General features: G+C 39.2%; 1 protein-coding gene across 1 annotated transcript; it reads right to left on the bottom strand.

Moving 5' to 3' along the window:
- Positions 1-1,070: 1,070 nt before the first annotated feature.
- Positions 1,071-3,989, bottom strand: GPR160 (G protein-coupled receptor 160). Its single transcript, XM_063115774.1, has 2 exons — positions 3,921-3,989; positions 1,071-2,164 (listed from the first exon to the last, which is right to left on the bottom strand). Exon 2 carries the CDS (start codon positions 2,088-2,090, stop codon positions 1,074-1,076), a length of 1,017 nt encoding a protein of 338 aa, XP_062971844.1. The 5' UTR covers positions 2,091-2,164; positions 3,921-3,989; the 3' UTR covers positions 1,071-1,073.
- Between the last annotated feature and the right edge of the window lie 11,957 nt (positions 3,990-15,946).

Below are 15,946 nucleotides of genomic sequence, written 5' to 3'. Positions count from 1 at the left end.
GAGCTTCTCGATTTTGTTTTAATTTCCTCACTTATAAGAAGGGGATAGTAATAGCACCCAGAGAGTTGTGAGGATTAAATCAGCTGCTGCATGTAAAACACTTAAAACAATGCCTGGCACCTGAAAGGACTTCCTAAATCTTTGCTATTCTTAGTGTTCTGTAACATTTGTTTTAGAGCATTTTTCAAATAATGGAAAGTAATCTATTTGTGGATCATGAACTCAATTTAGTGGGTCTCAACCAGCATTTTTAAAAAATGACACAAAAAGTGTCTGCATAACATGTAAAGGTAAGAATTATTATGACATACACTTACATACATATATGGGACATGATGAAAAAAATACATCTTACTATAAGTGTCAAAAAAATTAGAAGCTACCAATTTAGGAAACGCTAGGTTTAGATTCATGCAACATATATTAGTATTTGTTGACCAAAGTATGTAGCTTAATTCATAAAGTGACCTCAGATTACTCTGCCACTCATATTGCTTTACTTCATTGGTTCTTGACCATGGGCAGTGGTGCCTACTCACCAGGGGACATTTGACAATGTCTGGAGATAGTTCTGATGATCAGTGCTGGGGAAGGAGGTGCTACTGACATCTGGTGTGATACATTGTTTATACCAAATCACTTAAAGAGAAGGGTCTTGACGTTCTTGCTCTGAATTTGATTAAAATGTTTATTGAAGTTCATATCTTAAAGTTGGCAGTGAGATCTCAGATTTACATAACAGATTACATCCAGCAGTTTTCTGGGTAACAAAAACATCAGTATGGCCAAACAATTCATTTCACCTCTGTATTAATAAAGTAATATTGTAACATACAGTGTTCCTGAACAAGAATAAAAACTTCTTGTAATTATTTTGTTTTTAAAAGAAAACACTATTTAATAAATAATATAGCCCCAAAAGACACATTCTGAAAAGATTTGAAGGTGAGGGAGAAAAAGCTTGTTTTTTTGTTTGTTTTTTTTTTGTATATCTTAAGTTGCCATTCTTTCCTGTTTGTAAAATTAATGATGCTTATTATAGTTGTAAGTTTTAGTTTTAACATGGCAACATATTAACAAATTATTATTGATATAGGCTTCTCAGTTTGCTCAAGATTATGAATTGTAAGTGGAATGAAGCAGTATTTCCAGTTGACAAATGGATCCACAGGTAATGCAATGTCTCTTAAATTAAGCTTGTGACAATTAAACCAGTAAACTATGGCAATGAGAAAACTATTGACAAAGTACAACCAGGGAATGTTCATCTCAATATATGCTGGAATCTGTACTTTAAGTAAAAGAACGATTACTTGAAGTAGTACAAATGGTAACCAGGTACCCAAAAAGCAAACTATGAGCCTGGACAAGAGTATTTTTTTAGAGCTCACAGTATAACTAGAGTGGGATGAAAACGGAAAATATAGGATAGTCTCATTCATATAGGAAGTTATCCTAATAGCCTGTACCAAGGTAATAACTTCTGACCAGGAGGTTACAAAAGCCACAAATAAAATCACCATCATGAAAAATGACAGCCAATAAGTCTGAATGCTGATATAGAAAGGGCATTGATAAGAATAAACATTCTGTGCCTTTAGGCTTTGGTAGATAGCTGGATCTCCCAAAACATAAACAAGAACTGAAATCCAAATTAAAATGACCGTGAAGAAATATAATAATTTTTGACACTTAAATGAAAGCATGGTGGTTTTAGAGAAATTCAGGCAATAATCTATACAAGCTATCAGGAAAACTGGATAATGCAAAAAGCCATAAGTAAAGGAAATAATTTGAGTAAACAGGCAGATATGGTATTTAGTAAACCTAAAGCCTAAAAGTACAAAATCCCTGAAATAGGATATAATGGAAATATTTACCAAAAGTAAAAGATCAACAAATGCTAGTGAAATGCAAAAACATTCCATAAAATTTTGACAGATGTTTTTTCTTCTCATTCCTAGCGTGAAGATATTTAACAATATTTTCCCAAGTATGATCAAGAACAGCAGACAGTTAACATCTAGGGGCTGGTTTGTTTGATGTAACTGGGACTGAAAAGAGCAGTTCTCTGAAGAAAGAGCAGTCATATTTTTAGTTAAATTTCAAGAAGCCCTGCTGAAATACATATAAAACACTGCTTCACTTTATTTTCCATCCCTCCCTGCAAAAAAAAATGAAAAGAAAACCTTGATGTCATCTTGATGCTATCTCCATTTTAAAACTACAAAGCAAGTACTTATGTTCTCAAGAATCTAATTTAATTCAATTCTTTCCCCAAATGATTAAATATATAAATAGGAATGTATTTCTCATAATTCTTATAGACTATAGAACATAATGAAAAGGAATTAATTATATATTTAGGTCATTTTTTGAGACCCAGATGGTCCAGAACTCTCAGATTTTTAAACCAAAATGTTACATATAAACTACTTAACTTCTATATAAGTATAGGATTTAATAACTTATAAAAGAGACAGAGAAATACATTTATCTACTAGAGCCAAAACTCATGCCTAAAATAGCAGAATGATAGTAATACTCAAAAAAAAATTACCGATAGCCTTTAATCCAGTCCCACTCTGACTGCAGACATTACCCTAACCTGCTTTTTTGTCTTTTTGTCAGTGAAATTTAGAGGCCATGTTTATGGTGCCCTTCAGCATAGCATTTTTTAAAGCTTTTTAGCTGCAATCATTCAGATTAAATCCTTCTCTGAAGCTCAAAGATTTAAAACAGATGATTCAGCTGAAAACAATAGGATCATAGGTAAAGGAAGGAAAGATAACGGTTTATCTTCTGGATATGAACTTTCAGGTATATCACCTGGAGAGACAGGGAATACAGGGAAGGAATAGGGACTAAGTATGGATACCCCAGAAATTAAGCTGCAGTTGGTTTTAGGCAAAGGAGCAGGAGTTGAGACTTAAGTGATAAATGCATCTGGAAGCAGGAAAAAGGAGATGATGAAAGAGGTCAGAGAGGAAGAAATCGGGAAAAGATAGAAGGAAAAGAAGGAGACTTAAGAAATTTTTCCTTTAAAAAAAAAATTTATCCTTAAAAAAAAAATCAAAGTTAATCTAAAGTTGATTCTGCATACTGTTCAATCACAGTGTTTATAAATAGCAACTTAACTCAAACAATGACAACAGACCCACTCACAGATGTCCACAACTGGAGATGGGTTGGAACAAAATATATGGTACATCCTTATGATTTACTATTATGGAGCCATTGAAAATGTTTCTCAGGACAGGAGGAAGACTTAGTTTTCACTCTACCTTTTCTATACTTGTTAAATTTTAAGCCTTGGAAATTTCTAATATATTTTTTAAATGTCATGATAAATTTACACAATGTGTTAAGTGAAATGCAGGTTACTAAATTATGCAGCAACATGCCATCTAATTTTTTGTAAGAAATTATACATGCATAGAAAAAGACTAAAAAGCTACACATCAAGTTCTCAATATGGTAGTATTACATGTGTAGGTTTTTCTGTATTTCCCAATCTTTAATGAAAAAAATGAGGGAGCATGGAGTCTGAAAAGTGAGGAAACTGAATTTGCCTAAGAACAGATCACTGATGATTAGGGAGTAGTGAGGAGATTGTCTGAAGGTAAAGAAAATAAATCGGTGTGAAAGAGGGCTATCATTTCTGTTGACAGACCGAACCCTTCCTTACTTTCATGTCCATAAATCTACTATGTCATAAGCTCACTCATTAAGGTACACAAGTAATGTATCTATTTATACACACACGTTTATATGTAAAGATAGTCATAAAAAATACACTATTTCCATAATTATAGGTATAAAAGAACCAGTAAAACAAATACTTTCCTACATAAGTTTTTTTCTATACTCATACTACAATTTAACTTGAAAAAGTTCCACTTTTCTAAAACTTTTCTTACCTGAAAAAGTTCCACTCCAGATTTGATGTACAAAAGGCACAGAAACAGCTGCCAACTTGACAAGAGCCCTTGGCCTTTTAAGTGGTGTTGCTTGGACAAGGAAGCCTGATGGAAAGATAAGACCATAAGAAGTCCTCTTTGTGCTAAGAAAAAAACAGTCCTTCTGTTAAACAGCCAATGTTGGTTTAAAATGAGTGTAAGGAAGGGAAATAGTGTGGGTTCATATTTATAAAGAGCCATTTTTAAAAAATGTATCTTTAGGATAAAGAAATAAAAAAGAATTGTCTTTATCAAATGATTTTATGTTTTATTAGTCCTGTCCAAAATTAAATACATAAAGCTAAGTAGGCAATATCTGATGGGTGGTTTCCAAGTTTCCATTTCATCATTGACTCTCACAGGTGGAGAGCCAACTAACTAGAAGGCCAGAAAAGCAGGCTAGTCCCTGGAGGAGGACTCGGGCCTAGAGGAGGACTCTAGTGTCTCCTCGGAGCTAAGGAAGGTCTGAAGAGGAGGAGGCAGATCAGCCATAGACACCAAGGCACTAACTAAGAACCTCTTCAGAAGAGGATTGGAAGAAAGAAGACAAGTCTGAAATGGAATATGTGAGAATCATAAAGCTAAAAGAAAAATAAGACTCAAGGAAGATATGGAACTTGAAGCAATAAAAAGCAATTGAAAGGAAGTACACTAGAAAACAAGATTTGTCATTTTGCAATGATTTCTGCGTACCACGGTCATGGAAACCAATCAAAACTTTTTTAGACGAGACCACTTCCCCCATAACCACTAAAATTCCAATATTTTGTTCTTTAAACCAGCTTTCAGGACAAGACAAAAACCCTTTGATAAGCTGTGTGTTCCAAATTTTCCCTAAAAAAATGTTCACAGTAACTACAGGAATTCAGATATTTTTAAGTTATGGTCCTTTTCCTGCATGATTTTTTGAATTACTTATAAATCAATTTATATGCCTCATATGCAACCTAAAAAGTTAATGTGGAAGTCCTTTTCAGGGCATCTTGTCTCTTCCATGGGCTTCCTTCGTGATCCAGCCCAGTTTGGAAGTATAAGCAGAGCCTCAGGGAAACAAACCATGATTTCTTTTCACTGACTCAGTCTCTGCTTTTCTATTTATAATCCAGTGATTTTTTAATAATACACCATACTTACTCTCCAGTGGGTTTTACTGCCTTCAATTATGTTACTTTTGGTTCTTGCATTTCATTTTGCTATACCAAAATGCCATGTGAGTAAGCTCTGTGTAAAAGACAGAAAACAAAAATAGCCATCATTAATAGCCATCTTAATAACTGGAGTCCAGTGTAACTGGCTCCAGATCCCTGCTTAGAAAAACTATCACTTTCTATGCGATTGGAGCCAGTAACTAACTGCTTATATTCTTAGTTTCTTCCCAGCAAAAGGAAGAAAGAGGATACTTAGATTAAAAGTACACCAAAGACTCTGAGATCTCTCAGAGTGCATATAACATAGTACCCATGCAAAGAAATCTCGCTTTCCTTTGCAGTTTCACCCATGGGCTAAACCAGCAGTTCTCAAAATCAGTTGGTATATCACACATCATATAGCTTCTGGAAAATCCTCTGTACATTCATGAGAGATGGAGAGTAAAAAAAAAAAAAAAAAAAAAAAAAAGGTTAACATCTTCAAGTATTATTATAATCAAATAGTTGTGCTGCATAATCTCATGCAATCTCAGAAAAGTTTAACAAAACCATGTATATGTATTAAACAGAATGGAAAAATGAACACTGTTAACATTAACATTCTGGTCTCCTGCTGTGAAGAAAATGGAATTATTACTGCAGCTGTATTTGCTGAGCCTGTTGAATGGACAAAGCCTGTGGGAGAAATAATATATTGAGGCTTGTCAGAGGTTTTACATACTATTTATCTAATCCTTACAACAATCATGAAAGGCATATATTATTTTCCCCCATGAGGAAACAGGCTTGGGGTTAATAAGCACATTTCCCTGGATCTCATGACTAGTTAAGTGTTGGAGCTGAAGTTCAACCTCAGGTCTGATTTCAAAGCTCATGTTCTTCAGTACACCACAATTATGGCTCAACTCAACTGGGAATGTAGAGAGACCCAATTTATATATGTGAAAGAGTTCTCTAAAAAAGTAACATCCAAGATAATCACAAGATATGACTAACTGATCCATTTGGATAATGTGATTTTATTCTTCTAAAAGGTAAATATAAACTCTTTAATATGTGGTCCTTGCTTGATATGTAACCAAATTCAGTGAAAAAAGTAAAATGTCACTTAACTCTGATAATTTAAGAAACAGATGTTTTATATTCATTCTTTTACATAGGATAAAGGTTTTTATTTAACTTATTTTAAAAACAGGTTATATAATTTACATGGTACAAAACTTGAGTTACAGAAGTATATACAGTGAAAATTACCAGTCCTACATAATTCTCTAGTACCCCCACCATGCCCATCACTATCCAGACCAGTTTTCCTCCCTAGATAAAACCACTCTAACCAGTAACTTGTATATCTTTCCAGAGATATTCTAAAGCAAGATTTTTAAAAGAAATTTGAAATTTCCTTGTGGTTAAGGCAACTAGCAAGGGATTCTGATACCCAAAGAGAGAGATGGAAGAATACACCACCACCTATGAAGTAGTCTTGCCCAAAAATTAAAACCCGATGGAACCTGTAGATTCAACTACTGATTTACAAGAAAAACAGGACAGAAGAACATGTTAACCCCACTGGATGAAGTAAACAAAATCCAGATGGTGGTAAACTCTACAGGACAAACAACTTGTTTCTTCAATAAACTGTATCAATACCATAAAAAATTGGGCCGGCCCCGTGGCTCACTCGGGAGAGTGCGGCGCTGGGAGCTCCGAGGCCGCGGGTTCGGATCCTATATAGGGATGGCCGGTGCGCTCACTGGCTGAGCGTGGTGCGGGCGACACCACGCCAAGGGTTGCTATCCCCTTACCAGTCACAAAAAAAAAAAAAAAAAAAAAAAACCCCACAAAAAATTAATGTCAACAAGTGCAATGTGTAGAACTTATTTGAATTCAATGAAACAAAGAATAACATAAGACAGCTAGAAATTTGAACACTGACAAGATTTAGGACATTATGGAATTGGTATGACAACAGTATTATGGTGTGATGGGCTGAATAGTGTTCCCCCCAAATTCATACATTGAAGCCCTGACCCCCAGTATTTCAGAATGTGACTATATTTGGAGATAGAGCTTTTAAACAGGTAATTAAGATTAAATGAAGTCATATGGGTGGGCCCTAATCCAATCTGACTGGTGTCCTTACAAGAAGAAATATAAACACACAAAAAGAGACACCAGGGATGCTCAAGCACAGAGGAAAGGCCATGTGAGGACAGAGAGAGAAGGCTGCTGTCTGTAAGCCAAGCAGAGAGGCCTTGGGAGAAACTGGTCCAGCTGATGCCTTGATCTCAGACTTCTACCCTCCAGAACTGTGAGAAAACAAATTTGTTCTTTAAACCACCCAGTGTGTGGTATTTTGTTATGACAGCCCTAGAAAACAAATACATACGGTAATTTTTAAAGTCATTATTTTTTGAGAAAAAAATTTAAGAAAAAAGAATCAGAATGGTGTCAGGCTTCTCAGCAACACTGGAAGCCAGAGAGGTCTTCAATTCTAAGGGATTGATAAGTTCAACTAAATCAAAATAATGCTTGGCATAAAAACCGTAGGCAAAATCAAAAAACAAACTGGAGGAAAAAATGACAAAATACTAATCTCCCTCATTTAGAAAGGGTTCTTGGAAATCAAACAAAAAAAAAGACCAAAAGCCCATTAGTGAAATAGTAAAATGAGCAAAGGATTTGAAGAGACGATTCATAAGAAAGGATAAATGGGCTATTAAACATATGAAAGGAGGGTGAGCATCACTCATAAAATGAAAAGTGGAAATTTAAACTCTACTGTTTGCTCTTAAAAGATAGGCAAAACCCCAAAATTTGTCAACAAAATGTCTTTGGTGAGGCTGTGGAATAAATGGGTACTCTCAACCACTAGTAAGACTGAGGAGTATAACTGGTGTAACTCCTGAGAAAGGCAATCTGACAATATTAAAATTACAAATGTGTAATGCGGTTCCTGTGAGCCAACAACACTGCTCCTCAGGATTTATCCCATAGATTTACTTGCATGCATGAAAAATTAAGTGTTTATAAGAGTATTCATACAAGCATTATTTATAATAATAAAAGATTGGAAAACTTATAACTTAAACAAGTTATTATGAACTTAAATATCCATCAATAGGAAACCATTAAATAGGGCTGACCTGTGGCTCACTTGGGAGAGTGCGGTGCTGATAACACCAAGGCCAGGGTTCAGATCCCTATATAGGGATGGCCAGTTAGCTCACTTGGGAGAGCGAGGTGCTAACACCACCAAGTCAAGGGTTAAGATCCCCTTACTGGTCATCTTTTGGAAAAAAAAAAAAAAAATTTTCAAGCTGATTCTGAAATGTATATGGAAACAAAAAGGGCCAGAATAGTCAAAAAATTTTGGAAAGAAAAAGCCAAAGTTCAAGGACTTTTCTGAGTTCAAGACTTACAAATTATAAAACGCAAGACAATGAGCTGTTGGCTTAAAAACACAAATTGATCGACAGAACAGAGTAGAGAGTTCAAACCAATCCACTTGATTTACAAGAAACTACCAATGCAACTTAACTGTATGAAGAAAAAGGACCTCAGTCCCACCTCACATCGTAAATACAAATTAATTCAGGATCAGTCACAGGCCTAAACATAAAAGCTAAGACTCTAGATGGAAAACAAAGGAGAGTATCTTTGCAACATTAGAATAAAGAATTCTTAAGCAAAACACAGAAAGCACCAAACATAAAAGAAAGAAATTGATAAAGTGGACTCATTAAAATTAGAATCTTCTGCACATCATAAGAAAATGGCAAGAAACTGACTGGGAGAAAATCTTTACAACACATACATCTAACAAAAGACTTGGGTCCAGACCACCAGACTATACATATATAAAAAAAAAAGCCTACAAATGCATAGTAAAAAGTCAAACTACTCAAACAAAAATGGGCAAAGTACTTGAAAAGACACTTCAAAAAGAATATGTACAAATGGTCAATAACACACAAAAAAGTGCCTCTGGGGTAGAGAGAGTGACTGTAAATGCTCATGAGAGAAACTTCTGGAGTATGAAAACGTTCTGGATCTTTGGATCTTGATTGTTGTTTACAGTGCATACATTTATCAAAACTCAGCATTTAAGATCTGTGCATTTTACTGTATGTACCTTGATAAAATTTTTAAATGCTTAAAAAATGCCCCCCCCAACACACTGATTAATTTACACATATATTCAGAAGCCACAGATGTGTGTGTGTGTGTGTGTGTGTGTGTGTGTGTGTGTGTGTGTGTGTGTGTGTGTGTGTGTGTGTGTGTGTGTGTGTGTGTGTGTGTGTGTGTGTGTGTGTGTGTGTGTGTGTGTGTGTGTGTGTTGTCTGTCTCTGTCTCTATTTGGTCACCATAACATGTAGGTAGTTAATGTACAGGTGGCTAATGATTTAATTCTCATTTTTAAATGTTTTAATTATACCATGAGACACACAAAAATATACTTAACTATATGTAAGTTATGAAACATAAACTCACCGTACATTCATTCACTCATTTACTCCAAAAATATTTATGGAGGGCCAAAAATATATTCTAGGCATCCCAGTTCAAATTGTGACTCAATCACAAATACAGTGCACATATTCCATTTTTTCTAAATGTAAGAATCTGAGAGTACCTTTCAAAATAAAGTTAACATGAGGTTCCTGGTCTGTTTATAGGAGGAAGAAAGTATTGGGTAACCTAACAGTCTCAGACTTCAGAAGCAAAAACAAGTTTGGTGCCAATCAGGTCCAGCAGAGTCAGGTCTTTCTGGGTGGTCATTTCAGGCCTTCAGGAACTGCAGGCCCATCTACTCCACCTCCCATGTCCCAGAGCCACTGGAAGATGGGCCCTGGGAGGAGAGGCTGAACTGTGGGGACCCTCCCCAAGGGAGGCTGCTGCCTGGTCAGCGGCATCTACTAGGACTCAGGCTGGGAGGAAAGGAGTGCCACCACCACCACAGGCAGCTAGCTGTCTGCCCTTCCGCCACTTCCCTTCCACTCCCCTGGTACCTCTTAGAGTGACATCTCAAAGTCTGCCCTAAGCCAGGCCGGGAGGTGGGACGATGGATGAGGCATGGCCCTGCTTCCCACAGTTTGTCTATGGACCACTACGCAGTGCCTGGAAGAGTGGTGCCAGGGCACTTCCTACACTGCTGGGCATTTTAAGGAGTGTTTAAAATGTTCATGTCTTTGACTCTGTATCTGCACTGCAGGAATTTATCATAAGGAAATAATCAGAGTTGAAGGAAATATTACTGCATAAGCAGCTCACTTCAGCATACTTACAATAGCCCACAGAACGCCCTCCCCCACAAAAGAAATCAAAACAATTTAATGTCTAACAACAGGGAACTACTCAAATGAATTACAGTCATTAAGATGGACTATTACCTGCAGCCATGAAAGACATGCTTTTGAAAAAAATTAAATAAGGAGAAAATGCTGAAAATATAATGTTCAATGACAGAAGATAACGCTGCATATACCAGGGCTTCTTACAGGGGAGCATGATGGAATTCCCCAGCCTCCCAGGGATCCTGCTGATCCCCGAATCAGTGTTACCGAGGGGAGCCTGCTGTTGTCCTCAGACAGTCCTACAGTCAGGGGGACGGGAGGATGAAAACCAGTGGCACACACAGTATCATCCCACTAGCAGGTAAGGAGGAAAAACGTATGTATCTACACAGATCAGAAGTAATTAATGCCAGGCCACCTGTGGTTGGTAAGGTCACAGCCGTGTAGACCAATACTTCTCAAACTTGACTGTGGATCTTGTTAACAGACGGACTCTGATTCAGGAGCCACACAACCCTGCCAGGTGGTGGCGTACTTAGGGCTGGGACTCCTGTGCCAGACCCCTATTCCACACTGACACCAATCTGCCCCTCCACAATAGGGTGGGCTTTATACCCACATGAATGCCAGAGGATTCCATCTCCTTTCCATAGTCAGTGAGGATTTTAATCCCCATACAATGGAGCCAAAGCGCTGAGTTCAAAGCCACACGCTCTGGCCCAGCTCTCGTCAATCCCAAAGCTGCTGCTGCACCAAACACGCTGTTAGCATTTGTCATGGAGAATGTTTCCCTAAGGCTGCATGCCAGCCCAGATGGGCAGCCCACTGCTCACTCTGAAAAGAGAGAGGCCAGAGCTGGAAACATCTCTACCCAGTAGTCCTCCTTGCGATATTCATGGGGGCAAAGTCTCTCAAATAAAAGTGAAAGTAAAGGATGCTGGGCTCTAACAACAACAATAATAGCTAACCTACAGTGAACCTCTTATTCCATGCCAGGCACTGTTATGAGCATTTGGTGGGCCGTTTAATCCTCACTACTTCCATTTTACACAGGAAGAAACTGAGGTGCAGAGAGGTTAAACATACATCCAAGTCACAGAGTCAGGTGGCGGGAGAGCCGGATATCAAACCCACACTTAGGATCACTCTGCCTGGCCTTTGTTTGCTCTGGCTAATAATCAATCAACTCACTTTTCCTTGTTAATAATCACCTGAAGGAGCACAAATCCACAAACCTGAATCCCTGAGTTCTCCCGCAAGGAGCCCTCAACCAGGTGGCCTGGCATTTACAAAACACCTCAGCCTCTAAGCCTCCTTCTCTGGGCCAAAACAAGGGGTTCCACTGGCAGCCGTGTTTGTTCTACCCTTCTTACCACAGTGGGGTACAGACAAGCCTAGACTGACAGTTCTAGTGACAAAGTCCTCAAAACAGCACCAGAATTTCCTTGAAACCACTCCACAAGGTTCATTTTTGTGGTATTTCCTCTTCTCCTTCTCCCCACCCCGGCACACAGGGCTGTGAACATTCAGAACTCAGGCGAAGGAAACAAAGATCTAAACAGAAGCTTCGGCTGTAATGAAACTCCAGGTATGGCGGGAAGTGAGACCATCTGTCCCATGACCCTCAACCGGAGGAAATTAAGCCACTCTGGACTTGCATCACCAAAACCTCTAGAAGGCTGGCCTATGCATAGGTGCCTCAGCTCCTCATACCTGCAGAGCTTTCTGAGGGGACCGTGCCAAAGCAGTGTAGGACAGACTTATCAGCAGGAGGGCAGTGGACAGAGAAGGAGAGAGGAGAGGGGACCCTCCTATGTCCTAGGAAACCCTCAGAGTGTCTAGGATCCTGCTCAGGGCTGCTACAGAGAGCTGACCACAACCTCTGGGTCCACTGGATCCCAAAGTCAGGCTGTGTAAGGAGGGAGGATTTCTTGGTGCCCCACCCCTGCAGGACACCTGGGGAACCCCCAAGGTGCACAAGACCCACCTACTACTCACAAAGAATGAATGGTGTGGGACTCTGGAGGCATTTCTCTTCCCTACTGAGGCCTGCCCACACATCTATTCCATTTCTGTGCTGCAGGGGTAGCAAACTCAGAAGTTGTCTGTAAATGAGAAAAGCAGTCAGGGTGTGAGAAAAATGATGATAACTTGTATCCTTCTGTCACAAAAGCACTGCACAGTAAACGTTTCCTCAAAGGAATGTACTCTTTCCAATTTTTCTTGGGACAAGAGCCTCTCAACATATCTTTTGTTATCTCATTTTGGATAGAAACACACACAGATCTCTTACTGTAAGAGAAATAACAGTGCAACCTCAAAGATGGGGTACACTTCAGGGACTGGAGTCCAGGGGGAACTGGAATGCCACCCTTCCCTAAAGAGGAGGCTGCTCTGGTAGTACTGCCTTCAGGCATCTTTGGGGGCGAATATTTGACGTTTCGCAATTTTCAATGCTGGCTCAGTTTTTTCTGTTTAACTCTAATGCTGGCCTGATAAAACACCTCTGATGGTTGGATGTGGCCCATGCCCTGTTTCACTAGGGCAGTCGGGTGTGGCAAAAAAGACAATTTGCCTATACCAGTCAGCTCTTGGGTTTGTAGCTCTGCTGTCTGCTAAAGATAGTGTGGGACTGCAGAGAGGACAGAAATAACACAGACAAGTCTGACAGTGTGAGTTTGAATCTTGGCTTTTCTTTTACTAGCTGCAAGACCTCAAGCAAACTATCTCCAGCTACAATTTCCATATGGAAAACGAGCTAATACCCAACTTAGAGAGATCTGTGAGAATTAAAAACATGTATGAAGACTACCATGAGCACTCAATAAAAGCTAAATTTCCTTCCCCCCAGGCTCCTAAAAGAAACAACTCAAGGCAAGTCTTAGCTTCTTTAGATTTCAATGTTCTCATCTGTTAAAAACCAAAATCAAGCCTCCATCACCCCTGCCCCACCTCCCAGGACAGGATGAGGTGATGTGGGTGAAAGCAGAGTGCTTGCAAATGCAGAACACTGCTCACCTGACTGCCAACACCCTTCCCTCTCACTTCTAGCCCAGCAAGGAGCAATTTGTTTCCTAATGTGTTTACACCCTCAACAACGGGGGGAGGGGGGGGAGATAGTGCCACATTTGCGGTAATTCCTTAAAACGGCTATTAGCAATCAACTCTCCAGAGTCCAATCCCACCATCCTTCTACAGAGGAGAGTAAACATTAGGTCACCGCCTGGTCACCGAAAGGCCCAGCAAGTTTCTCTCTCTCCATGCTGTCGTTTTAGAGACTAGAGAGGAAGCTGAAGTAGAAAATAAAGTCACTGAATAGTTGCATATTTCCTTTATTCATTCAAAGAAAACTGAACCGCAAGCCAAACACCTTCACTTAAGTACCAGCATGAATTCCCTTTATTTCCCAACTTTCAGTTGGACTGTTACCGGTTCTCTCATTATTTTCCCCACACATTGCAGTGAAACCAGGACATGCTTCGGCATTCCTCAACCGAATCTTAAAACATCTTTCCAACTTCCCTTACACTAGTGAATCTACATGGGCAAGGTCTAGGCTGAGGGGATTCATCCAAAACTTCAACTTTTAACTGTTACAGATATCATTTATTGTGGTTTATTTTCTCATTAAATCAGAGGCATTAAATTCAGGTGCACTGAAGCTACTAAAAACTGTGGGTTTACCTTTCAGAAGTATGCCTCCCTTCCTCCCTCTTAGAATCACCACTTTTCCAAATTATGAATTAAGCAGGATAGGATGAGTAGGAATTATAGATCCGGAGGGAAAAAAATAACAGAAGAGCAAGCTGGATGAATATCCGAGGATAGATACTCTCTGCCCTCTCCCTAACCCCAGCAGCGTTCTTGAAAAGGAAAAGATTGGTGTTAACACCATTCTTAATTTTTAGGAGTCAGTTCTTTGCTAAGTATTTACATGTCATGATCCCGGAAGCAAACAAGGTAATGATATGAAAAAAGAACAGTTACCTCTTTCAAGTAATAAGTAGAGCTCATCTCCACTCATCTTGTGCTTTGTTTTTCTAATGTAAACCTTTCATTAATGTATACAATGCTCCCAGAAGTGTATGAAAATCCTAAGTGTATACTGGGTGTGTTCACTACCCTGAACTCTGTTTTCTGATGAGCATAACTTGGAAGGGATTTGGGCAATTTGGAAAAACTGCTAACATATTTTATACAATCTGCCGGACTGGAGGCAACTCAGCCCCCAGGCTTGCTAATACCCTTTGCATAAAAAAAAAGCTGACCCAGCATCCACCTGCATCAACTTGATCCGCTCAGCTTTGTCATGCTCAGCAAACACCCTCTGCCTTCTGAGCAAAATAAATCGACACCCTCAGGAGGGAAAAAAGAGGACTTTTTATGACTCCAGTCTAGAGAGGCAGCCTTGATACCCAATGTATAAAGGATGAAGGACTGTGAAGGGCCTTGAATCTAGAATTACCTGCAGTGTGAAACCTACCTTCTGCAAAAAAAAAAAAACCAAAAAAACCCCCAAAAAACCCCCAAAAACCACCGCAAAAAAACTTCACAGGTGGTGTCCTGGTACTTTTAAAGGAAAATGCCAAACACACACACAAAATAGAAACAAGAGAGTAAGGACTGCCATATCCCTTATTCAGCTTCAACTATTAACGATTAATGGCCAATCTCCTCTCATCTTCTCCCTACTTCTCTGCTAGCAGCGCTCTCCAACACTGGATTATTTTGAAGCAAATCCCCAACCTATATTTCAACTTCAGTCTGAACCTCCAAAAAATAGGGGGTTTCTTGTTTTGTGGGGGTTTTTTGGTTTTTTTGTTTTTTTGGTTTTTTTTGGTGCCTGGCCGGTACAAGCATCCAAACCCTTGACCCTGGTATCAGCACCAGCTCTCTCTAGTGAGCTAACTGGCCAGCCCAAAAGAAGGGTTTCTAAAAACCATAATCATACCATTACCCAAAGTAACAAAAAATATCCTTAATCCCATCAAATAATTACAAATTTCCTCCATCGTCTCAAGTTTTAAAAAACGTTCTTTCGTCAAATCAGAATGCAACGAAGGTCCACGCGTTGTATCGCTGAGCTGTGTCTCTCAAATCCTTTTTAAACCACAGGTTCCCGGTTCCCGTGATTCTCACAGCAGCCAGGCTGATCGCCACTACCAATTCCCAGTAACTCCAATAACTATTCTGGGGATACTACAAAGAAACGCCGGTCTTGTCTGTCTCTATATATTTAGAGCTTGTTTATACATATATATATTTGTATTTATGTTACATATAAGTTTATAAACATAAAGCACACGCGAAACCATTTCAACCGCAGCAATTCATCCCGAAAGCCAATCATTCGCGTGTCTTTGGCAATTCTCGCTGTGGGTTATTTCTGGAATTTGAGCAATCACCCGCCTTACCCAAGTTATCTGCACGAGTGTGGGACGAAGCCAGCGGATTTCCTCCCAGGTGAACGTTCCTCCGGAGGCCGGGTCCGCGCGGTCGCCTCCAGAAAGCAGGGGGGAGAGGTCCAGCCGCCACTTGCCGA

Source organism: Cynocephalus volans, chromosome 1, assembly GCF_027409185.1.
Source record: "Cynocephalus volans isolate mCynVol1 chromosome 1, mCynVol1.pri, whole genome shotgun sequence".
Classification (NCBI taxonomy): Eukaryota; Metazoa; Chordata; class Mammalia; order Dermoptera; family Cynocephalidae; genus Cynocephalus; species Cynocephalus volans.
This window is presented reverse-complemented; position numbering and strand designations above follow the sequence as displayed.